The sequence below is a fragment of the Populus alba genome, chromosome 10 (genome assembly GCF_005239225.2).
Source record: "Populus alba chromosome 10, ASM523922v2, whole genome shotgun sequence".
NCBI lineage: Eukaryota > Viridiplantae > Streptophyta > Magnoliopsida > Malpighiales > Salicaceae > Populus > Populus alba.
Genome location: NC_133293.1, coordinates 9,207,650 through 9,231,144, shown reverse-complemented (window position 1 = coordinate 9,231,144; position 23,495 = coordinate 9,207,650). Strand labels below are relative to the sequence as shown.

The window sequence follows — 23,495 nt, the reverse complement described above, 5'->3', positions numbered from 1 at the left end:
TCAGTTTTTTTTTTCTAAATATTTTTTAAAAAATTAATTTTTTTTTCAAGTTTATCATTTAATATTAAATTATTAGCCCTTGAATTTTGTGATTTTTCCACTTTTTTTTATTATTTTTTTATGTGGGGTTGCCCTAAGTATTGGTTAATCAAGTTAACACACGTTTTTTTCTTCCAATATTCTTATATTTAACTTTGGTATTTTTTGCTAGTTTTTCAAAAAAAATAAAATTATTCTAATTTCATATTACATGTGACAAGTTAGTCAAGTAAGCTTTAGATTAACTTGGGTTTTTTCCTTTCATATTATTTAAAAATAAATATATTTTTTTGTTTTATTCTTTGATGTTAGGGTATCGGGTTTTGATTTTTGCAATTTTTTTTATTTTTTAATTATAGATTATCTTGATTTTTTTTATCTAAAATTATATATTAATTAAGTTAACTCTAGTTAATTCTGGTCATCATTACTTGAACATTTTTAATCATATTAGAAAAAAATTATTGCAACTGATTCCATTATAATAACCTTAGTTATCAAACCCAACCTGGCCCGACATGTCAACTTGAGACTCATGTGACACGGCATCACTAGATAGACTCTTTATTGTGTTTTTTTCCTAGTCAGAAACCTTTTTTTTTTCATATTTTTTATATGATTATTAACTCATTTGAAAGTTCATTATATAAATATTAAAACAATATTTTATTTTTTTAATGTGAGATTCAAAGCTTTTTAACATATATATTCTATGCTCGCAAGAAAAAAAAAAATTTTCAATATGAAATTAAAAAATCTTTTTGATTTAAATATTTTAATTTTTTTTTTTAAATTGATTCAAATTACCTATATATCCAAGTATCCAATATCTTAATATCTTGACTGGATCAACCCTGGAATGTTTCGATAACTATAATAATTACAGCAAAAATGGAATCCTAAAATAGAAAATTTTCCATGAGCTTTCCTTCACTCACGCCCTTTATTAAAAAAGAAAAAAACATCAACATCAACATCCCCAACTACTCCATTGTTTTTCGTTTTTGTTTTTTTTTTTTTTTTTTCCCGATTTCTATAATAACCGAATTTCCTCCCCAAAAAGTCTACGATATCAATTTCTTAACCATCACTCACCATGTGCACATTAGAGAAAACCGGCACCAACATCTTCATTTTAACATTAACCGGCGCCGATGAGCACCGTTTAAACCCCACTCTTATCGACTCCATCCTCTCCGCTCTCCGCCAAGCCAAATCGCAAGCCACTAAAGGCTCGGTTCTAATCACAAGATCGCGGGGCAAGTTCTTCTCCAACGGCTTCGATCTAGCCTGGGCTCAAGCCGCCAGCTCCAAGCCCAAAGCAACTGAGCGTCTACATCACATGGTGGAACTTCTCAAGCCGGTGGTAGCCGAGCTAATCTCTCTCCCTATGCCAACCATCGCGGCAGTCAACGGCCACGCAGCCGCCGCGGGGCTGATCCTGGCTCTGAGTCATGACTACATCCACATGAAGAGAGATAGAGGTGTACTGTACATGAGCGAGGTTGATATTGGGCTTCCGTTTCCTGATTACTTCACGGCCCTTTTCAGGGCCAAGGTGGGATCGCCTTCGGTTCTACGCGATGTGTTGTTGAGAGGAGCCAAGGTTAAGGGAGACGAGGCGGTGAGGAGGGGGATTGTGGAGGCGGCACACGATAACGAGGAGAGGTTGAGTGAGGCTACGATGCGCCTAGGCGAACAGTTGGCGTCGAGAAAATGGCTTGGCGAGATTTACAAGGAGATAAGGAAGAGTTTGTATCCAGAGTTATGTGGCGTGCTTGGATTGGACCATCTAATAATTGCTAAACTCTGACAAAGAAAATCCCTAAAAGATTGAAAGGGTAGTAGTAATAATGTTTTAATTGTTAATCAGGTCTTAAATTAAAGTTTGCAATGAGTTGTGAACCCATTCAGGGACCCCACATAAATCAGAATTTTCCGCGTGTTGTATTGTTACTAAAAAGATAATTCAATAGATAATGATCGTGTTTCTGCTAATTAATTGCTGTTGCTAGAGTTGAGAAAGTGGTTCAAAATGTTTTTTTTATATAGAATTATATTAAAATAAATTTTTTATTTTAAAAAAATTATTTTTAATATTAAAATGATTTAAAATTATAAAAAAAATTAAAATTAAAATTTTAAAAATTAATAAAACACGGTGTAAACCATTCCCAAACACTCTTATCGCTGATAAGCTATGAGTTCAGTTCGTACAATGAAGTAGACTGCTTTGCATTTGGAACAGAGCTCTCAAGCTGCCCGCTTGTACATCTATGTAACAACTTTTATGATGGTGAAACCTACAACTACCAACAGCTTCGGGATTTACTTCTAAATTAGTTATTTGGATCTCGAGTTCTAAATACATGGCTCACAGCAAGTATTTTACTTCTAAATTACATAGAATTTATTATTTCAATCTAAAACAGAATTGTTGATTTTTTACTCCTAAATCTTACAAAATATACAGATAGCTAAAAAACAAGTGCTCGGTGAGTAGTTTTTATTCAACAGTAAAGGAGTTTATTCTGAGGTAGCTTGTTCATTAACCGAGATCACATCTTTTATACAAACAATTTTAGAAGCGCATCGTCTACACATCGAGCCCTCAACAGTGTCAAAGTTCCAATATCGTCGACCCGAAAACTGCGTCGGGAGCTCGATAGGATCAAGGACTGGAAAGGGGCTCATTCTAAGTTTCTAACTCCCCTAGCACACCCATCAGTTTTAACGTCATTTGCTACAAAACCCCACACTCTCCCAGTCTAACTGCCATGCCCTTTGGAAAACAGATTAAGTTAGCTAACCTCAATTAAGTTTCAGAATTTTCATGCTGCACCCCAAGCATATGCTAATGAAAAGCGCAACTGGCACTAACATCTGTACACATACATGTGTCCAACCTCCTTAAAATAAAAGGCCTTCTCAATTATCATTTATGCGCCCCCCACCAAAAAAAAAAAAAAAAACTCAACAGTGGGAGCTCGGAAACTTAAAATGCTCTCATCAAATTATAATTTGTTTAAGGAGAAGTTGCTAGCTCTAAATCAGAGCACACTTCCTGTCACCTTCTAAGAATTTATATAGCATGTTGCTTGAGCTTGAAGATAGTACGAGTCCTTGTATTTTCTGCCACTTTGAACGTGGATCCCATTGCGAATCCAGTCCTCCCTATAAATCCATGCATCACGACCAAAATCAAGAACTCCAAGGATCTGCGAATAACAATTTGTGCAAATCACACGAGGAATAAATCAAGTTATCAATATTCTAACTAAAATTGATATAATTCAAATTTGACCAAACATAAAACCAACCACAAGCATGAAGGAGAAAGAAAAAAATACAATAGTTAATAGTTGACTTACTGCTCCGCCTTTCCAAGAGACAAAAGTTGGATTTGTTCTCGACTGTAGAACCTATTTAATAACCATGAAAGTTGGATAATATCAAGATCTGAAACAGCAATCTATCTATATATAATAGTAAGACATAACAATTCACTATGCTGAAATTTCATTGTCATGCATGCAAGGGATTCAGTTATTAACTAATCATATAATACCCCATATGAAAATTATAAAATAAGATGAGTCCCTTATGCCTTACGTAACATGTCTATATAACACATTAATGAAGCTTCGAGGAGAGAGAATAAGAGATTTTTTAAATAAAAAACTTTAGATCAAGATTCCTTACAATATAGTTGTTGTTTTTTTATTATTTGCATTTAAACCAATTAAAAATTCATGTTATAAGCTTTAATTTAAGTGGTATATTGAATATTCTTTATGAAGTAAAACTAGAAAAAAAAGGCAAGGAAATTGTCTCCATTCTATAACAATCCTTATCAAAACCCCTTAAATTATTTAAAAGTTTATAACAATATAATATTTGATTTACATCCTTACTGTTTTTCAATTAAACCACTTGCTAACAAAATTATGAAATCATGTAATATAATTTTGCAATATTTCTTTAAATTGAATATGGATTGGAAATATTGAATATATTAGATGCACATATCCTAAAATATTTTTTTTTCTTACAATTACAATAATTTTCCTGTTTCTTAATTCATCTAAACCAATATCAATTGATGAGTACAAATTTTTGGATTGAATAAATATAATATAAAATGTATTTTGAGCGTAAGACAATTAGTTATAGAATAATTAAGACATGTAGTTTGATTACGTGTTAGTAGACTCAAATGCTAACCAATAATATTTCACCATCCATTTAAAAAAAGTTAAAACATAAACGGTCACTCTTACCACATGTGAACATAAGAAAGAAAAGAATTAAAAAAAAAAATAGGTACCAAGTTTGAACAAAGAAAAGATAAATTATAAATATACTAAAAGGAAATGATGGTTTCATGTACAAATGACATAATTGTAAATTTTATCAATTGTTTTTACTATAATGATGTTGTAGCGGTGGCAAAAATTATAATTTTTAGGGTTGTTTTTTTAAAAAAACAAGTTTTTTTTTATATATATTTTTTCTTTTTATATTAAGCATTTTTATCATTTTACACTTGACCTATTTATCACCATTTTTTTCTTCATTTTTTGCAATAATATTTTTAGTTTTCCTCTTTTTTATTCACTTTCTTTTTTGAAAAAAAATAATTATTTGCTTTGAATATTTATCACTCTACACTTAACTTGTTTATACCATTCTTTTTATTTTTATCTTTATTCTTTTGTAATTTTTTTTATTTGTTTTGAAAAAAAATTATTATACAAAGACTAAATAAATGATGTTTCACTGTAGCAATTGCAACATTGTTCCTTTCTGCTATTTAAAAAATTAGCTTGAAATCTTTATATGTTTTTACTAATGCATATAATCTTTACTATATTTTATTATATGTAAGCATTGATTTTTTGATTCATGATTATAATTTTTATTCTATATCAAAAACACACTAATAACACCCACACATTAATTTTTTTGCATTAGAAAAAAATAATTATTCAACCTGCAACGAGGCGAGTTGAATAGACGCATCAACACTTTGTTTTTGTATTTATCGGCACAAATAGAGGTGAGTTGAATGCATGTATAGTCATTTTGATTTATAATTAGAATTTCATTTTAAAAAAAGACACATTTGAAAAGAATGTATTTTTTTTTTGCCAAAAAAAATTATCCGGCACGCAACGAAACACGGGTCAAATAACTAGTTGTAATCTAAAAACTTTGAATCATTAATTAAATTGATTTTATTTAAGGTTTAAGAGCAAACAAAAAGAAGTAATTGTCTCTAAGTTATTTAAAATTTTACAATGGTATAAGATTTGAATTATATATCATTTACACCCTTATTAATTTTTAATTTTTAATCGAGTCCTTTCTTAAAAAGAAAAAAGAAATCAAATCATACAATTTATATTTTGCTTTTAAAAGAAGTAATTAAAAATTCAAATCAAGAATTTTAATTTTATTGTAAGATATGATTTTTAATATTCAATAATTCTACAAATATTTTTAATTATGTTGAATAAATATGTTTAGGGGGTAGATGTGTGAACAAGTTTGTGAATTAATTTCTATTCAAGATTTAGATTCATCAATTGATGCAATATATAATCATTTTATATTATAGTTTTCAAAACTTGAAAATAATTAAGAATTTAAATCAAATAAGCATCAAGAGACAACTAAATAAATAATTCACTATTGTTATCTGATGAATTCTGCATCTAGTAAAGGCTATGATATTTTAAGTATATAATTACATAATATAGATATGAACAAGGAAATCAAAGACAGAAAAGACTAGTCATAAACATGAAGAATATAGATCTGTAAGCTAACCTCAACAGTATCAATTGCTTCATTTGAGGGAATTGCATGTAAGACTCTGCAACAAGAAAGATGAACATGAATTGAGTAGATAAAATTATCAAGAAGATAACATCATTTTATAGGAACTGAAACAATGCTGTAATTAAGCAGAATTTAATTGACTCATTGAAACTTTTTCGAAACAAGCACATTCTAAAGCTTCAGCACTTGACTTGGTACATATTTTTTGTATTCTACTAAATTTCTGTAATTAAATGGAGAAGACAGATCCATGCAGCTGACACCAACTAGTTTGAGATTGAAGTCTTACTTAAGTTGGGTTGAGATGGTCAGAAGACTCGTAACAGACAAGGACTAAAAAGGTTGGAGGTGAGGCAATCCTCTTGAACAATGAAGCGAGAGCTTCATCCACCTGGTTGAGTTAGTATATTCTCTGAACTGAAATAATGAAAGTCTTCCTCTCTTGAGAAGAACATTGACAGGTATAAGTGGGATGGTAAATAATCTATCCCCTTGAAAAGAAGAGTCGAGTTGGTTCAGTACTATTTCTTTTTATCTGACAAGTGCTTTAACTTTGCCTGAGAAAGATTGTAAAAAATACAGGTTTGCACTGGTCTCTTCCCGCACCAGATCACGATCCATTGATGGCTGTTTTATGGTTTTGCAATTGCTCACTAAATATATTGCACATACTTGAAAGCATCTTAAACAGGGTTCATCATAACAGACAAGGATTGTACTCATGGTAGCAACGGCAAAATTATGTGCTTTACTATTAAAATAAAAAAGGAACCAACCTTTCCTCCACAGCAGAAATAAAACCAGCTGTCAAAGCCTCTCCACCAATCTAGAGGACAACAGAGGGAAAAACTATGTCAATCATCCAGGCAACAAGAAATAAAGAGTACGATCTCATACAGTAAATCTTGCTGCCAAAACTCACCAATTGTATACTGCAAAACAACTTTCTTTGGAGGTCTATACGACCTGTCCATAGAGCACCAAGTTATGTTAATATCAAATTACAGTTCAATTAAGGCAAGTATAATAATTGTACATGAATCTTACCAGTGGAAAGAATGCTACTAGTGATAGCTTCAGCAAGGCCAACCTTCTCTTCTTTCTTAGGCTTAGAAGGAAAAATCGGATAGCTCTCCCACATAGGATATCCAACATTAATGCCAGGAAATAAACCATCTGACATGTCAGGCCTTCTAGGATATTCTAAATGCAATGTATCTTCGAGCATATTCTCATAGTCATGGAACCTGATGATGCTCAGCGTCATGGTCAGAAAAAACCAGTAATTCAGTGCAATTGTTTAAATCAGGCAAGGTAGGACAGCTAGTGCAAAACAAGAAAACTCAAAATATATCCTACCAAGAACGAGGTGGTGGAGGATATATATCTGGAACCAAAAGTGTGGGGTAGAACAGACCCATGGGAGGCACCTGTTCATGAGAATCATCAAGATTATAACTTTGTTCAGCTAGACATCCTTAAGGAAGAGGATGAATCTCAGAAAATTTGGACAATAGAAGACATACATTAAGAGCAGTCAGTCGAGTTTTGTGAGATCCAGCAGGCATGCCATCCTCATAAGAATGAACTACAGTAACAGCATCAAGCTCCCCCTCCTGTACACAGGGAAGTAAATTGCAGAGGCAACAAAATGATAAAAAAAGAAAGTCTTACAGTAGCAATGCCTTATTGACGGGGTATCTGGACCACTTTTGAAGTCTTAAGAGTGGCTGATTCGGTTTATAATAAACTAAGGTTAGGGGATCAGTCCTCCCAGGACTGTGTTTGGCAGCTCATGCATGCGGAATAAAACAGAAGTAATAGCAAACTACCAAAGGAAATTAAATACCAGATGATATTGTACACAAAATTTTCAAAGAAGTACATGGTTGAGGATGCTGTTATAAGAAGCATCAGTAAAACTATTTTAGCAGAAAAAAGGCACAACCAACAAAATTATTTCACAGTTGGACTTCTGTCCATCAAGAAATATAACATCATGTGATTGTCAACAGCATATAATTCAAGTAAAATCAAGCATGTTAAATAGGAACATGAGCTCTACATAAAAACCTGAAAAGAAAGGCATAATATAGAGGTATGTAATCATCATTCATGTCTGAAATCTTTAGTTCTCATGGCATTTTAAGATGATCAACAAAATAATGCAATAGACTTGAGTGAAAAATATCAACTTTGAAGATCCAGATGGTTACAGGTTTCTTGGAACTAGAAAACAGATCATTATCAGGATTTTGATTTTCCTTTTTCTGTAATTAAAGTGTAAAAAAGGCCGAAAAAATTCCTTGGTGTAACAAATGACATATAAAACATGGTTTATTCAAGAATGAAATCAATCACCACCAGAGACTGACTTTATAAATCAGCTCGAATCTGATTCTGTAATAAGCAGAAGCACACTTGTGTGCTAAAAGAATGGAAGAAACTGGCAGCGTAGCTAATGCATGACAATAAACTGAAAAATTACAGAAAAATAAACTGACCTTTATTTTACAATAGGACTCTTTAAGTCGGTTAAGCATCAACAAATCTATAGGCTTTGTCAACATGTCAGTCCGAACTTGGGGCCATGTCTGATGATGCCTCTGAGTCCACAGAAGGCATCTTGATATATCCTGACGAAAAGTTGATTCACAATGAAATAAACTTTGACTAGAATATGAGGCAGATATATTCTACATTTAGTATTTACAGAAGCTAAACAGGAAGTGACATTTAAAACACCATCAGTTCAAAGGATAATCATTCAAGCATCACGTTGATGCAGTTTGTCCCAGAGTGCATTTGAATTTTGTTATATGAAATTTCCCTAAAACCAAGAAACTAGAAATACTTAGTCAGAAAGCATAAGACATGAAGCATGACCAACACAATCTAAACATGTGCCCTGCTTTTTAATTGGCTCTCAACATTGAAGGTATGAGAGAGGATAATTACTAAATCACCCATTTGTGTTCCATAAGGATATCATCATCCTTGTCTCTTCTTCTTTTTTCCCCTAGAGCTAACGTTTATATCACCATGGGATGGTAATATCATTTTTTGGAAAGACTCTGAAGCAAGTAACCATCACCCTGCTGGCAGGAACAATGGCGTGGAAAATGAAGAGAGCATAAGGAAACCTAAGATCATCAGAATTGGTAGATTTCAACTAAAAATTAAAGTGGAACAAGTTATGATGATCATTGAAGTTGCAGCAGATTGCGGAACAGTATGCATCATTAAGGTGGTGGCCTCCTAGTTACCACTCTCCCAATCTAAAATCCCCCTTACTAGGTATGTCTTTTGGGATTGTGGTAGAGTTGACAAAAAGCACGCCCGGAATCCCATCCAGATGTTGGTAACTTAATATGTGGCAAGCTAGAAAGAAAATTTGGAATCCCAAGTGGATGTTTGGTAACCATGGTTTTTAGACATCAATCCCTGAACACACCCTAATGCAGCTTTTAACCCTGGCATGGGTAGCTTAAAATCTGGTCAGGCTGATTATCCCACAAGTTATTTCATCACAAGGGTTCTCAATCAAAAGGTCGGTTTTATCTTCTGTAAAAAAAAAAAATTACAAAAAAGTTCAGCCAACAACAAATGTGCATTGTATAATATATGAAGCCGAAAGCAAGACTTGTCAGGACAGCTTAAGGGACATTAAGTATGCAAGTACATCACACAAACTCAAGTAAGAGATTTTCACTGACTAAAGCTTTTAACAAGTTCAGTGTTCAGTAGTGAGCTGAAGGATGAAACCAAAATCCACACCTCTCCACCAAAAGGCAAAGTCTTTTCTGTACTAGGTAGAGCCACACCATCCTGAAAACCCAAGTTGAAAGTAGTTAGTTATCACAGAGACATGGCCTTGATATAACATTGTAAGCATTGACCAAATGACACTGTTAGGTAAAACTAAAAAGAATGAAAAAGAATCTCAGTTTAGGGGAGGAGGGGCAAAGCCACATGACAAGCAGTTATTTGCTTCCTTGCAACTACACACCAAAAAAGACAAGTACTTCTAGTGGGATGAGAGCAACATGGAGGTGCAATGACAATGCTTGAAGCAGCAGCAAAGATACTGGTGTGGTCAAGGTGGCATCAGAAGTTTTTAAGATAAAGACGGAATAATTGGTGATTCTAAAACCAATACAATACTGAATGAGGCAAATCAATAGTAGTGCAACCAGGGAGCCAATGTTGATTCGAAGAAGGTGAGAAAGGTATAGAGAGCAGCAACACCTCATAATAGTTGGGGTAGCATGATGACTCCGATAGGGTGGTGGCAACAGAGTTCAAAATGTTCTTTATAGTGGTAAAAATAGTAACAAAGAAAATATTTGAGTTCAAAACATTTTTTGTTTATATTTACACAGGAAATTTTTCATCACCCAAACTCACTACTGTGTTGACAATAAAGCATTTTTTTTCCCTTGATCATTGAGAAAGTATTCCCTTCATTGCGCCCACCCTAATGGGAGTTCAAAACTGCAGTCTCTGTTCTAACAGAGGGCAGCAGTGTAACTGACTAGTGAACCATTGAGCAAACGGGGTATATTTGGACAGCATAGCCTGGATGTTTATGAAGCTAAATTTAAGAATAAAATTGCAGTTACCTCAACACAAACAACAGATGTCACCTGAGCACCCATATTAACAATGCATGCTGTCGATAACCCATTCCCAAAAACTGCAGCAAGACCTTCCTGCAACAATCATTTCAGAATAAATCATCATATAGGAGTGTATACCATAACAGTGTCAATGTGGGAAAGCAAATCAATAAAGAAGACTACCGATAGCAACCAACAAATTTAACAAAATTGTAAGTGCTCTTTATTGCACCATCTCAAACGGAATGCACAGTTTAATTTGCTGCTTTCAAAATAATGAGGAACTGATTGAAACTGGAAAAAAAAACAATAGATATGTAAACCAAGCTAAAAGAATGGTAGGTAAAGGCACTGGCATGGTGGATCTGAAGTCAGAAGTTGGATGCTGAAATATGACCTAGATCTTAAATTGATATCATTGATTTTCTTTTCAAATATAAATTATAGTAATTTATCCAAATTTTAGTTGACAATCAACTAAGTATGAAAGCAGTCAAGTAAATTCACATGTTTGAGATTTTGAGTATATTTGTTGATGAGAATGTTTGGCAATGCCTTATATTGAAGTAATCAAGTTGGTAATTAACAAATATTTTCAAATCAAAACCTGAAGTAAACAAAATTTTAATTGGACAGACAGAATGTCCTTCAATGATAACCGAATTAAAATGACCCCCTTCCAGTTTTAATTTGTTCTTTACATCCCTTCATCTTTACCAAATTATCATTAACCTTGCAAACAAGAGAATATAAAATGTTAAAAATATAAATTAATGGAATACTTTATGAAGAGTGTCGCAATTTAAAGTTGGCAATTACAATTTTCAGTTGCACAAAAAATAAGGGGGGAAATATTTTTCTGAAACCAAAATCTTTCTCACTCATCTGTGACCTCCAAACCTTCCTCATGCCACACTACTTCATTGTTACAGATCAATCCACACCAATAGAATCCCCTTCGAAAACAATTTCTACTGTGCCTAGCATAACCGTCTCCAACTCCAACATTCAAACAACATATGAACAATAAATTGATTGATGTATATCAAGCTTCGCCACCACAAACTACAATCTGATGCTGAAATCATATATTAAAATATCACCAGGTAAAATTATTTAAAAAAAAAAAAAAAAAAAAAGTCGCTGACCTGGTGTACTACTGCAGAGCTAAAGCGCAAGTCTCGTAATGCTATAGACAGCATTTCCTTTATTTCTGTTCATGACATGTAACAACAGGACATTACTAGAGCTATCCAAGTTCTATTCCCTGCTAAACCAAATGTGAAGATGTGACCTTATAGGAGAACTGGAGAAGCATAAGCATCCATGAAGCAGTTAATGCACCAATAGGACAAACAGAAAAGGAAAAGGAAAAGGAAAATGAAAAAAAAAAAAAAAAAAGAAATCAAGACCAGTTTGTCATAGAAGGAAAGGAGCTGAGAAAAACCAGGTATGTAAGGTAGAGCTCCTGTTTTCTTTTTTGCGTTGACCCAGTTGCACTAATTGGTCATTCTATGGCCAGTGAAAAAAAGAGAATAGGGAAAAGCAGAGCCAGGCCAAGAAAACATGACAATTTTTAAGTGCATGAAAATAAAGGAAACTCGCATTTTGGCTACACTAGTACAACAAAATGACAGAACATCTGAAATAGACTTCAAGCCAGTGATATTAACAGCCCAGGCAAACACGAATGCAAAGGGGCTCACTAGCTCAAGGCATATAGCAGAAATATGCAAGCACGTGCCTAATAAAAGTAGAGTGCACACTTTTAAATGTGAATCAACTATTCCCAAAAGAAATAAATACAATTCAGTAAAATCACCTATTACCTTAAGGGTATGTTTGCTAAAACGATAATGGGAGTTAAGAATTACCCCTGTGCCATTTAAGCATGCTTGATTCAATTTTTGGAAGGGATTTAATTATTGAGGGGATACTAAGTACCCCTAAATTGGTGCTTTTGGAAGGTATATTTTGCCCTCCAAACAATATTATTTGGTTTTTACTCTCTCTTGTGCCTTTTGTCTCAAAATACACACCTAATAATTTTTTATGTCTCTCTCACTAGTCATTACTAATAATTTAATTTCTTTCTTTTTCCACTAGCAATTCACCTTCAATTCATAAACATACCATAACTCCTTAAAACTAAATTTTACACCATTAAAAATTACTCTTGTAATAACTCACCCTCATTTTTTAACCTCGTACCAAACTCCACCCAAAATTTAGCACGTGGTGCAACTTCACAAAGAACCCCAAAGCAGAGAATGAGTGATTGACTAACTGATACTTTGAAAAGCATGGTGACAAGGTCATAGATTGTGTACTGATAAAATTTTTGAGGAAAATGAAAAAAAGAAAATTAATGCCTACAGCTTTATGCACTTTGACAGAACTTTATGAAATGAGCTTACTTTAGAGTCTAAACTATTCTTTTACCATGGAGTTCGGGGTGATTTAAAAACATTATTCAACTAGCCATGCTACCTGGACTCTTGATAGAGTAGGGCTACATCAACACTAATATGATTAACAAACATGATAGGGTCTTGCTTCAACCATGGTTGATCATTCATAGTAAGTGCACATTGTTAACATGTTTCATTTCATCCATGGGACCAACATGAGAATAACAACTAGATTTTTTTATCATAAGCTACATAAAAAAAAACTACCAAAATACCATTACCGCGATTATCAAATGTTTCTGGCAAAACAAGGATCACAGAATACATGTTTCTTTCCGAGTGAGGGATATGCAGCTTCTCTATCAATATCCAATCCCAAATAGCATGTATGTCCTCAAGCACCTAAGGCAATAGAAAATAAGAAAATACCAGTAAATCACTAGAGCATGGTATCTTATATTATGGATATGCTAAACTGTTGGAAAATAATGCAACAATGTTAAGCTTGGTCCACATCAACAACAGACACACAAGGTTGCAGTACATAATAGCACTTTCCAAAGAGGAAAAGTGGTATTGTTTTTCTCCTTCAGCTGAAAAGGGCACATACAAATGAGATCATGTTTGTAAGATAGTTAATGCAAGGAAGAAACCTGCTGCAAAGGATAATGTTGTGAGATGTTGAAATGACCTCTGCGAATAGGACGGCTTAAGCAGTATGGCTCTGTTGGAGAGATTCTAAGCGCTTCTTCACCAAAAATGTGTCCTCTGAATTTGTGTTCCCCTGAACTAATCCCCTCAGCATCAGTGCCTTCATGTTTCTTCACATACTCACCACTTGTACCTTCATTTTTTGATGATCCTGCACAAACAATTTGCATGTATTAGGATCTAGACACAAATTCACTTGAAACTAATTGATAGGAAAGCTAAAAGCCTTAATGCCTGCGAACTTATTTTTTATCAGATGTGGCACAAAAATCAAGAGTAGTCAGAAACTCAAATACAACAGGTAAATAAGAACCATCACTTGAATGAGAAAGTAATTGATCCTTCAAGCTTTATATTTAAAAAACAGTGTAACCATAAAGATCACACAGCCAACATATATTATTTAATGCCAAACAATAAGCACAGACAACACCATAAAAATGCAGTCTATCAATCAAGAGCAACCTATGCAAAGGAATCACTATGAAATGTGCCAAGGATCTCTTATCTGAAGTCAAAACCACAAGCAAAATAAAATAATCCATCAATAAAATCTACTATCTATCCAAAAAAATTTGATGTAGTCTGACCCTGCATAGAGATGGTAAACCATTGGCACGTATGAATTGGGGGGGGGGGGGGGGGCTACCAAATAAGTTCCCATGTGATGGACACCCCAAAATGAAAATGTTACATCTGACATCTGGCCCTTTGAAACATCAGATTCTGGATTTTTCATTGCCTTGGTACCATTTTTTTCATAGCATATATTTAAAGATAACAGACTCCATCTTCATGTAATCTGGCCCCACCAGTGCTAAATTAATCCAAGTCAAATGTAATTAATAATATACAAACCTTCAAACATGACGCAATAATATTAAATGAGCAATAATGGTAAACCGTACCAAGATTCCATCATGACTTCTGAAGTAATTAGAGATGGTATGTCATACACTTTCCAGGTCAAACAAGATGCCCGCCAAAAGGTTTTGAAAGTTTCAAAGATGGAAACATCATAACTAGTACAAAAAGTAATTCAGTTTATCTTAACTACCATGTATATTAGAGAGAACAACATTCATTCAATTACCTAAAGCCAAAGAGGAATTAGTGTCCTGCTCATATACATTAGCCCATTGGAAAGCCACACCCCTGCCACTCTGTGGATTGTATCCATCAGCACGTCCTATCTGCAGTATGAGTTGATTAGTATAATTCCATAAGCAATTTCTAACCATTAACTGAGCTGCATGTCTATAGCCCCTTGTCCCTCTAAACTATATATTTTATAGTCACTTTAATAGGGTGTTTGGGACAGTGATAATGGTTGTTTTTCAAAATATTTTTCTCAAAATAATATTTTTTCTCATTTTTAAAATTTTATTTTTTACATCAACACATCAAAACGATCAAAAAACACCAAAAAAATTTAATTTGAAGCAAAAAAAAAATCATTTTTTTTGAAAACTCCGGTTGAAACCCTAAGAATCACATATATAACCACAAAAAAGCAGGATTGCGAAAAGGGAACTCCAGAGACAGTGCCACAGTTGTCAAAGCCTTCTAAACCAGTTAACAGAGTAGCAGCAATTCTTCCAAAGTGGAGATTGTAAGAATAATAACACCAGAAAACCGATATTGATCTACAGACCACGATGACAGAGACTAAATTAGGCTGAATGGATTAGTAGTAGGTACCTTGCGTGGGAAAGAATTGTTGGCAACCTCTTCATCCAGAAAAGGTATTTTCAATAACGATGCTATCTTCAAGAAAAAAGGATGGAAAAAAAAAATCAAGTCTTACACTGTTCCTCGGCAAACGTAGAGACAAAAAATGCGAAAAGCACGGAGTTAACTCACTATATCATATGCCTTCTCGCGTTCCATGTGCTGTACTGTTGTAATCTGCGAATTCAGCATCTAAAAGCGAAAAAAATTTAACAATAAAACAAAGTAAAGCTGTAAAAAGGTAGAAATGTGGTAAGTAAGAACTGACCTGATCTTGGACTTTGAATTTGGGAATTTGATTAGTATAACGAGCAATGCAGTGAGGAATATTTAACGGTGCATCTTGTGTAGCTAATCCTATTCGGATATTTGCAGAGCCTAAACCAATTACAATTAACAAAATTAAAAATCGGTTATATTTACTTGCTATAATGGATGATGATTTGATTTTCTAGGGTTCTAAAGTGAAGTGAGTACCTGGATTGATGACTACTAAATTGGATCCTCGGTCGGAGACGAGCTGTGAAGGGATTACCGTCTTCAAGTAATCCTGCCATTAAACAAAAAAAATGCTTAACAGTTGACTTGATTTAAAAAAACGAAAAGAGAATTGTTGGCGCTTTTACCATTTCTATGAAGAAGAAGAGAGCCGCAGGAGAGACTTGTTTAAAACTGGCTGTGTTCACTCCACTTCGTCTGCGTTTCTTCCTTCTATTTACAGTCGTCTTCGGCGTTATGTCCAAAAACGTTTCTTTATTACTGGAGCGAGCGATTTTTCTACGAGGGAGAACTGAAAAGTGCCTTTAGCTATCTATCATTTTTTAACGACACGTCAATTGCTAACTCTTGCAAAGTTATTGCAATATTCTGAATTTTATTTTTTTTCATTGTTAGAAAAAAAAAACATTTTTTACATAAATGGCATTGATTTCTTTTGTTTGACAATATAAAAATATTTTTCAGCCAATATAAACGAAAACTAAATCCATCTCAAAAATACACCCTTTATACTATATTTAAAAGAACTTAATAAATTTTCCAAAGTATCAAGAACAGTAAAAAAAAAAAAAAAATTAGTATTGTAAATAGCAATTATTTAAAAAAATTTATTTTTAACATTAAATCTGAAAATATTAAAAAAAAATAATAATTTAAAATAAAAAAATATTTTTTCAAAAAAACATTTCTAAAATACAAAAATAAACAAACTCTAAATTTAACCCCAACTAAATTTTAATCCATGTTTAGTACTAGAAGTTAATTAATTGTTAACTTGGGACATTGCTTGAAATGGTTTTGAACGAACAGAGGAGTGAGAACACAATGGAACGTGCCGGGTCAGTAACCAAGAGATAATTTTTGGAGGTGAACGTATTGATAATCGTCTGGCCCCAAATATTAAATAAACAGAATGCTTTTCTGGTTTAAGCCATGTTTGTTTCTCGAAAAGTAGTTTCTGGAAAAACTATTTTCCAAACTTTTATGTGTTTGTTTGTCATTAGAAAAGTTGGTCAACGGAAAACACTTTCCAGTCAATTTCAGTCAAAGAAAAATTTGACTTGGTTTTTAGGAAAGTGTTTTCCCTTTAGCTGTGTTTGTTTTCCGGAAAGTGGTTTCCGAGAAATCACTTTCCAACTTTCATTTGCCAAAACTAATTAAGTAAAAAAAATTGGCTTGATTTTCAGGAAAGCGTTTTCCTGAAAAATTTGAGGGGAAAACACTTTCCGGAAGTTGTGAAAAATTTAGGACCATGTTTGTTTCCCGGAAAGTAGTTTCCGGGAAACCATTTTCCAAACTTTCCTGTGTTTGTTTGTCATTAGGAAAGTTGGTCAACGGAAAATACTTTCCGGTCAATTTCAGTCAAAGAAAAATTTGACTTGGTTTTCAGGAAAGTGTTTTCCCTTTAACTGTGTTTGTTTTCCGAAAAGTGGTTTCCGGGAAATCACTTTCCAAACTTTCTTGTGTTTGTTTGCCAGTAGGAAAGTTGGTCAATGGAAAACACTTTCCAGTAAAAGAAAAATTTGGCTTCGTTTTCAGGAAAGTGTTTTCCTGAAAAAAGGGAAGGAAAACACTTTCTAGAAGTTGTGAAAAAAAAGAAATGTCATTATTTGCTGATTATATTAAATTTAATCCTCAAACTTTTGATTGGTATATATATTTTGTTTTGAATATTTATTTTTCAAAAAATTTTATTTTTATATTAACTTTGGTCCTTATTTTTATAATTGCTATTTGCTTTTTCCTTATCATATTTTTATTAAAAAAATTTATCTATCAAATTTGATCCTCATTCTTTTGATTGTTACTTATTTTATTTGAAATAATTTATGAAATGCTTTTTAAAAAAAAACCGATTTGATCTTTATTTTTTGATTATTATTTATTTTATTTGAGATAATTTATGAAATTATATTTTTTTTTTTTCATTCTCATTCAACTTTAAAATTTGTTCCACATTATTAATAAGCTATGTATGAATATATGATATAATAAAAAATTCATCATTATAAATACTTTTTAGATTTCATTTTTTTTTTTTAAGTGATTAAATATTTTATATTAAATATTATATATATATTAGATAAATTTGAAAAAAAAATTAATTCATTAATAAATTATTTTCCAGTTCATTTTCCATAACACAACCAAACACTGGAAAGTATTTTTCAGTTCATTTTCCATAACACTATCAAACATCAGAAAATACTTTCCCGGAATTCACTTTCCTCTAAATTCACTTTCCAAAAGAAAACCACTTTCCTGCAAACAAACGGAGCCTATTCACGACCAACCATTTACAAATTCACGAAAATCATAGCCATATTCTAGCTTAACGGATGATAAATAAATTTCATTAGATAAAATGGAAAGTACATAGAGCCAAACAACAAAAGAACTAACAAATCTGGTTATCATATAGATAGCTTCGGAAACATCCATAAATATATGATATGTGCAGCCACTCGACACCCTGAAAATTTTCAGCACCTCCAACAACAATCCAATCTTTAAAGTTTGCTTCTTCGTTATGCCTAGCCCACTTTTGCCTTGGGAGTCTTCTTCTTGAGCTGTCTATTTGGAATCAAGTTCTTCATCCCTATGAAGAAAAGCAATGCACCGAAAAGTGCAACGCTCTGCAAAAACATCACAAACCCAAATATAAAGGTGGTTTCCCAGCATAAATGCAAAATAGAAGAACTAGAGAAAAGGGGAGCTAAACAACATCAAAAAGTCATGTTAAGACAAACCTGCAAAAATTCATTTAAGAGAACGAAGTACTTGGACTCATCCCGATCGTAGTCATAGAAGTTGTACAGAATTGGGGAGGAAAGCGCCAAGTAGGTAAGCTGAAGCAAAATAGAAATACTGAAATATTTACTTTGATGATGACTGTATGAATCAGAAGCAGCTTCTGGGCAGAGCCAAGTAATGATTCATCGCATTCTAAAGACGATCAATCAAATAAAGACCCAAAGGAAAGGAAAATCTAACCAGGAGATAAGCACCAACAGGGCTGCCAAATACAAATAAAAAGCCCCCAAGACCCTTTAGAACAATCACACCCGCTACCAAATGTCTAGGCTGCATAAAATACCTCTGAATCAGAAAGTGAGCAGCATACAAAGTGAAATGACACCAAAAAAAATATGCAAGAATTACAGAAGCAACAGGTTAAGGGGAAAAATTCTTACATCAATGTCCGGGACCGCTACCCCCAATTGAGAGGAAATATGCTTCTTGACAATAGCAAGCTTGGAAATCAATTCTGGCACAGCAGGGCCACCATCTTCGCCAAATTCGTTGAACCTAAGCATATACAAACAACATCAATACAGAAGCATGCAACATTTTGCTGGAGGGATCAACAACCCCAGTCAACCGTACGAGAGCATTGCAAATTGATGACTATATAGATTTAGTCAAGCACTAGTTTACCGATAGCATAGAGAACATCAAAGTTCACAGAAGCTAGTATCACCTAGCTTTTTAGTTCAAAAAAATACCATAAACCCCCCAAGCTAAATAACGAAGCTCGACAGAAAATGATAGTTTAGAAGCTGCCAATCATTAGGCATGCTTTTTGAAACATTAAAAATCAGAACACGGTATTACAAGATAAATCATTGTTACACATCACATTGCTCGTTTTAGGAGACACCATTAAGATCAATTTCAGCAGTAAAATCAGACTTCAAGAATGCACAAGGGCTTCTTTGTGCATTTGTCCATAAATATACTAAAAATGTGACTAAATAATTGATCAAATAATCATCAGCAGAAGCAATTTTCCACTGAAGCGAGGGGATTCACGGCATTAGGCATTTTCTCTTTTTACTAATGGGACGATAAAATTAAAAAATTAAAACGTTTGGAACCCAGTTTCATAATGGGCTGAACATCTAACAAAAACAAAAAATCATAAGCGAAAACAGCAATACAAAGACATCAAAAACTAGCATCGGATCTGGGAGAAAGGGGCCCAGATAAAAAGCACATGAATCCTTCTTAACAAGCGACAATGAAACGAAGAAATAGATAAAATTAAAGAGATCTAAAAGAGAGAAAGGAAGTGATGGTGTACATTTGCCAAGCTGAGAGGATGAAGAGGGAAGCGAAGAGAACTCTGCCGAGAAAAGAGAAAAACCCCATGCCTGTCTCTCAGTTGTTTTTTTCCTTCTCGAATCTATGTGGGTCTCTCTCCCTGTATGTGTGTTTTTGAAATTAATTTCTATTAGTTTTCAGCTGTGGCATATGCCAAAGACAGGGTTGGTCAAGAAAGATTAGACACACACACTCACATTCACACTCACACATAAAGATTAGAGGGGCACGCCCTTTACTTTTATTATCTAAGTGTAATAATTAGGTTCTGACCTTTCAGTTAATTACCAACTATGCCACCAGGATTTCCAACAGAATTAGAGATTGATCTTTCTTTCACCCCCATAATTTCTTCTCATCCAATGAAAACAAAACTTAATCTCCGGTGATGGATAAGGTATCGTATGTTAATGGTTTTTTTTAATATATTAAAATAATATTTTTTATTTTTAAAATTTTATTTTTAATACTAACATATCAAAAAAAATTTTAAAATATATATATAAAAAAATTTCACCACGAAAACAAATCCACTTTAAATATATTGCCAAATTGCATGCAATAAAAGGTAAAAAGGCCGGGTCCAAAGAGGTATGTGATTTTCTGTCGTGTCATTGGGCATGATTTGTTATGGTTTGAGTTGGGAGATAAATAAAATGGATTACTTTTTTTATAAACCACATCCCTCTTTCCCTTTTTTCTTTTAAAAGGTATTATAAAATAAAAATTTCATATATTGAAATTAAATGCTTTTTTAATAAAAAAAAAATTAAACAACTTGTCAACATTCATAAAAAAATAATTTTTTTATGTTTTTTCCTGGTATTAAAATCATGGATGATAATGTAGGAAACATATTCTTTTACCTATTAGGTTAGACCTTTAAAAGTTAAAAGTTTTAGGTGATAAAAATATGATTTCGTATTCTTATATGAATTCCCATGTCTAGTAGAAATCAAAATCTTGCCTCGGCTGCTTATGGCCCCATAGCTAATGTGTGTGTGTATCTACTAAAGAAAGCTTGTATGATTGAAAGCTATGTGATGTAGACAAAGTGAAAGATAACAGTAAAAACAAAACACAAATATTTGTTGAGTAAGGGGTCTTGAACCTAAATTTATAGTTTTATTCTTTTTAAAAATAATATCAATAAATCTTTTTTTTTTCTATAAGGTTTTAGAACCTTAAATAGGTTAGAAAACCTACCTAAACTAAAAAAACAAAATAAAAATCTGAAATGCCAAGGAAATAACCATAAAATTCAAAACAAAACAGGAATTTCAAATTAAACAAGGAAAAATAACAAAACTCAAGCCATGATCCTTGAGAAAGAATTTTGATATATCAAGATCTGATGGTTTACAAAGCGTCATAGTAGAGAAAATCTCTCCAAAAACTTTTGTAAAAATCCGAACTCGATTCAATAATTAAATCAAAAATTATGTTTTTTTTTAAATTATTATTTTGATTTAGCTCCATCAAAACTTCTCCTAAATTTAAATTTCTCTTATTGATCTATAAATACATTTATAAAGTCATTCATATAATTTATTTGAAACAAATCATTATCTAATTGTAGCAAATTAATTCCTTACTACTTAAAATTAATTCCTTACTATCTCGAGCTTGGCTGCATCACTACCTCATCCTCCATGGCGCAAGAGGTGTAGTGTGCATAAATCGAATGCCTTCAAACATATCCCCTTGTGTTAATAGTGGAGAAAACATAAACCCTCGGAAATAAAATTTCACTGGTTTGCAGCTCTACTAGCTCTCAGAATCAAAGCTCAGATAAGTTTATACAGAAAAATCCAAGTTTGAAGTAAAGAAGCCAACGCCATTGGAGAGTTACAAGCTAGTCAAACGCTTTTACATATATCAAGAGTGTTGATATATGCCAACATCAGAGGAGCTAGCACATGTTTATACAGAAAAATCCAAGTTTGAAATAAATAAGCTTACATCATTGGAGAATTACAAGCTAGTCAGATTCTATTACGTATATCAAAGAGTGTTGATTCTATCAAAATTATTTCTTTATTTTAGGCTTGATTGTTTGATGAATCTTTCCCTTTTTTATTATCAGCGAATTCTACAATACCGATCTCTCTTTTAAATATTAAAAGAAAAGCGAAAAGATTTGGGAGTTTAACTTTATTTCTGTATGTATAATTAATTGTGGGTAGCTAAATTAAATTATTTTATTGTTATTAAGTTGAAAAATCTTAAGCCTTGAAGCTAGGGTTTATTAGTCTTTTCCGTTAATTCATTAGTCATTAAAATTTTTTTTAGAGTGTATGTATCTTTTTATTTTTTATATATAATAAAAATATTCTTTTACCCCTAAAACAACTAAATTCATAATTATTGACCAAAAGTTTTATTGATTTTTTATAAGTTTCTTAACAGTAAAAGTATATATTACAAATCAAGATTGAATGATTAAATTAAAATAAAATAAAATTTTAACAAAAAAAAAGGACAAGAATCAGAAATCAAAACCAGAGAATTGAATTTGAAAGATCAGTAACAATAAGGACCATAATTCATTTTTTAAGGTAAAAAAGAGAAAAAGAAGAAAAAAAAAGATCAACCAACGATAAACTAATGATTATAAGCCTATAGGTATCATCCAGGAAGGAAAAGAAGACGACAAAGAATAAAATGAGATGTCAAAAGCACATTTTTAATCATTAGGGGATGTCGCTCGTGCTCATAATATGTGATGTCTCCCATGTGCTAACAATATTTTTTTAGAAATATATTATTTAAATGATGAATTATTATATTAACCTTAATCAAACTAACAATCAACAAAATACCCAAGGAAAAAAAAACCCTATTATCCTTGATTCCATTTGTTATATTTTTTTTGTCCCACGGGTACAAGCATAATTCAACTGTACAAAAAGTAAAAGGCAAAAACACCCCTACCCGACAATGTAAGTTTTTTTTGGTTTAGAGGGCATTATAGTACTAATTTACCATGCAAAAAGACAAAATAACTCTAATTCAAAGATAAGTATTTTTTTTAGGAAAAACTAAAGAATTCATTACACTATAATGATAAATAAAAAAATATAAACGTGGCTAGAATGAATTTGCATTTCAATTGTTTTTGTTATGTGTTGAGAATCTGAACATGTTACCCATCATTGAACTTTTACAATAAACGGTTCATATTTGTTGATATAATTTGATGATATATATATATTTTTGTTACATGTAAAACGACATTTAAAATTGCATCGGCTCTGTAATGCAACCGCGCTGTTGTTTTCGTTTGGGAGGCCTGCATTGAATTTGATGCACAAGGAGCAGGCAATTCTAGGTATCACTTTTATTCAAAAATCTAATCACGGATCTATTATATATATAAATGTCTCTATTTTTTTTTTTAAATATGGTGCGATTATCATTTTTAGATAAATCAAATAATTTTGGAATTCTTTAATCTTCTGTCATGTAGATGCAGGTGAGTTGTTATATCCATGTGCGCCATTACTTTTCTTTAAGAGGTTTGGCACCTTACCTGCCA

The 23,495-nt window shown here is 32.6% G+C and overlaps 3 protein-coding genes across 3 annotated transcripts; 1 reads left to right on the top strand and 2 right to left on the bottom strand.

Annotated features, from left to right (window-relative positions):
• Nucleotides 1-1,038: 1,038 nt before the first annotated feature.
• On the top strand, nucleotides 1,039-2,130 carry LOC118061565 (enoyl-CoA delta isomerase 2, peroxisomal). The gene has a single exon (XM_035075040.2). It carries the CDS (start codon nucleotides 1,136-1,138, stop codon nucleotides 1,850-1,852), a length of 717 nt encoding a protein of 238 aa, XP_034930931.1. The 5' UTR covers nucleotides 1,039-1,135; the 3' UTR covers nucleotides 1,853-2,130.
• Nucleotides 2,131-2,937: 807 nt separating this feature from the next.
• LOC118061566 (actin-related protein 9) lies at nucleotides 2,938-16,161 on the bottom strand. Its single transcript, XM_035075041.2, has 20 exons — nucleotides 15,982-16,161; nucleotides 15,833-15,905; nucleotides 15,624-15,733; nucleotides 15,488-15,547; nucleotides 15,326-15,391; nucleotides 14,718-14,817; nucleotides 13,567-13,775; nucleotides 13,195-13,315; nucleotides 11,651-11,715; nucleotides 10,506-10,595; nucleotides 9,661-9,711; nucleotides 8,388-8,519; nucleotides 7,410-7,499; nucleotides 7,243-7,313; nucleotides 6,931-7,130; nucleotides 6,806-6,849; nucleotides 6,660-6,709; nucleotides 5,872-5,917; nucleotides 3,411-3,461; nucleotides 2,938-3,257 (listed from the first exon to the last, which is right to left on the bottom strand). The coding sequence occupies exons 1-20, from the start codon at nucleotides 15,982-15,984 to the stop codon at nucleotides 3,114-3,116; spliced, it is 1,776 nt and encodes a 591-aa protein (XP_034930932.1). The 5' UTR covers nucleotides 15,985-16,161; the 3' UTR covers nucleotides 2,938-3,113.
• Nucleotides 16,162-18,191: 2,030 nt separating this feature from the next.
• On the bottom strand, nucleotides 18,192-20,156 carry LOC118061626 (uncharacterized). Its single transcript, XM_035075126.2, has 5 exons — nucleotides 19,938-20,156; nucleotides 19,048-19,162; nucleotides 18,848-18,937; nucleotides 18,604-18,702; nucleotides 18,192-18,489 (listed from the first exon to the last, which is right to left on the bottom strand). The coding sequence occupies exons 1-5, from the start codon at nucleotides 20,003-20,005 to the stop codon at nucleotides 18,388-18,390; spliced, it is 474 nt and encodes a 157-aa protein (XP_034931017.1). The 5' UTR covers nucleotides 20,006-20,156; the 3' UTR covers nucleotides 18,192-18,387.
• Nucleotides 20,157-23,495: the final 3,339 nt, after the last annotated feature.

What these genes read in the sequence shown, in the direction of transcription:
- LOC118061566 (XM_035075041.2), bottom strand. An exon ending in AATTCAAAGTCCAAGATCAG is followed by an intron (nt 15,548 to 15,623) that starts GTCAGTTCTTAC and finishes TTTCGCTTTTAG; the next exon opens with ATGCTGAATTCGCAGATTAC. An exon ending in CCTCCACCACCTCGTTCTTG is followed by an intron (nt 7,131 to 7,242) that starts GTAGGATATATT and finishes GAGCATCATCAG; the next exon opens with GTTCCATGACTATGAGAATA.
- LOC118061565 (XM_035075040.2), top strand. Translation starts at nt 1,136, where the DNA reads ATGTGCACATTAGAGAAAACCGGCACCAACATCTTCATTTTAACATTA.
- LOC118061626 (XM_035075126.2), bottom strand. Translation starts at nt 20,005, where the DNA reads ATGGGGTTTTTCTCTTTTCTCGGCAGAGTTCTCTTCGCTTCCCTCTTC. An exon ending in TAGCGGTCCCGGACATTGAT is followed by an intron (nt 18,938 to 19,047) that starts GTAAGAATTTTT and finishes TATTTTATGCAG; the next exon opens with CCTAGACATTTGGTAGCGGG. An exon ending in TCTTAAATGAATTTTTGCAG is followed by an intron (nt 18,490 to 18,603) that starts GTTTGTCTTAAC and finishes ATGTTTTTGCAG; the next exon opens with AGCGTTGCACTTTTCGGTGC.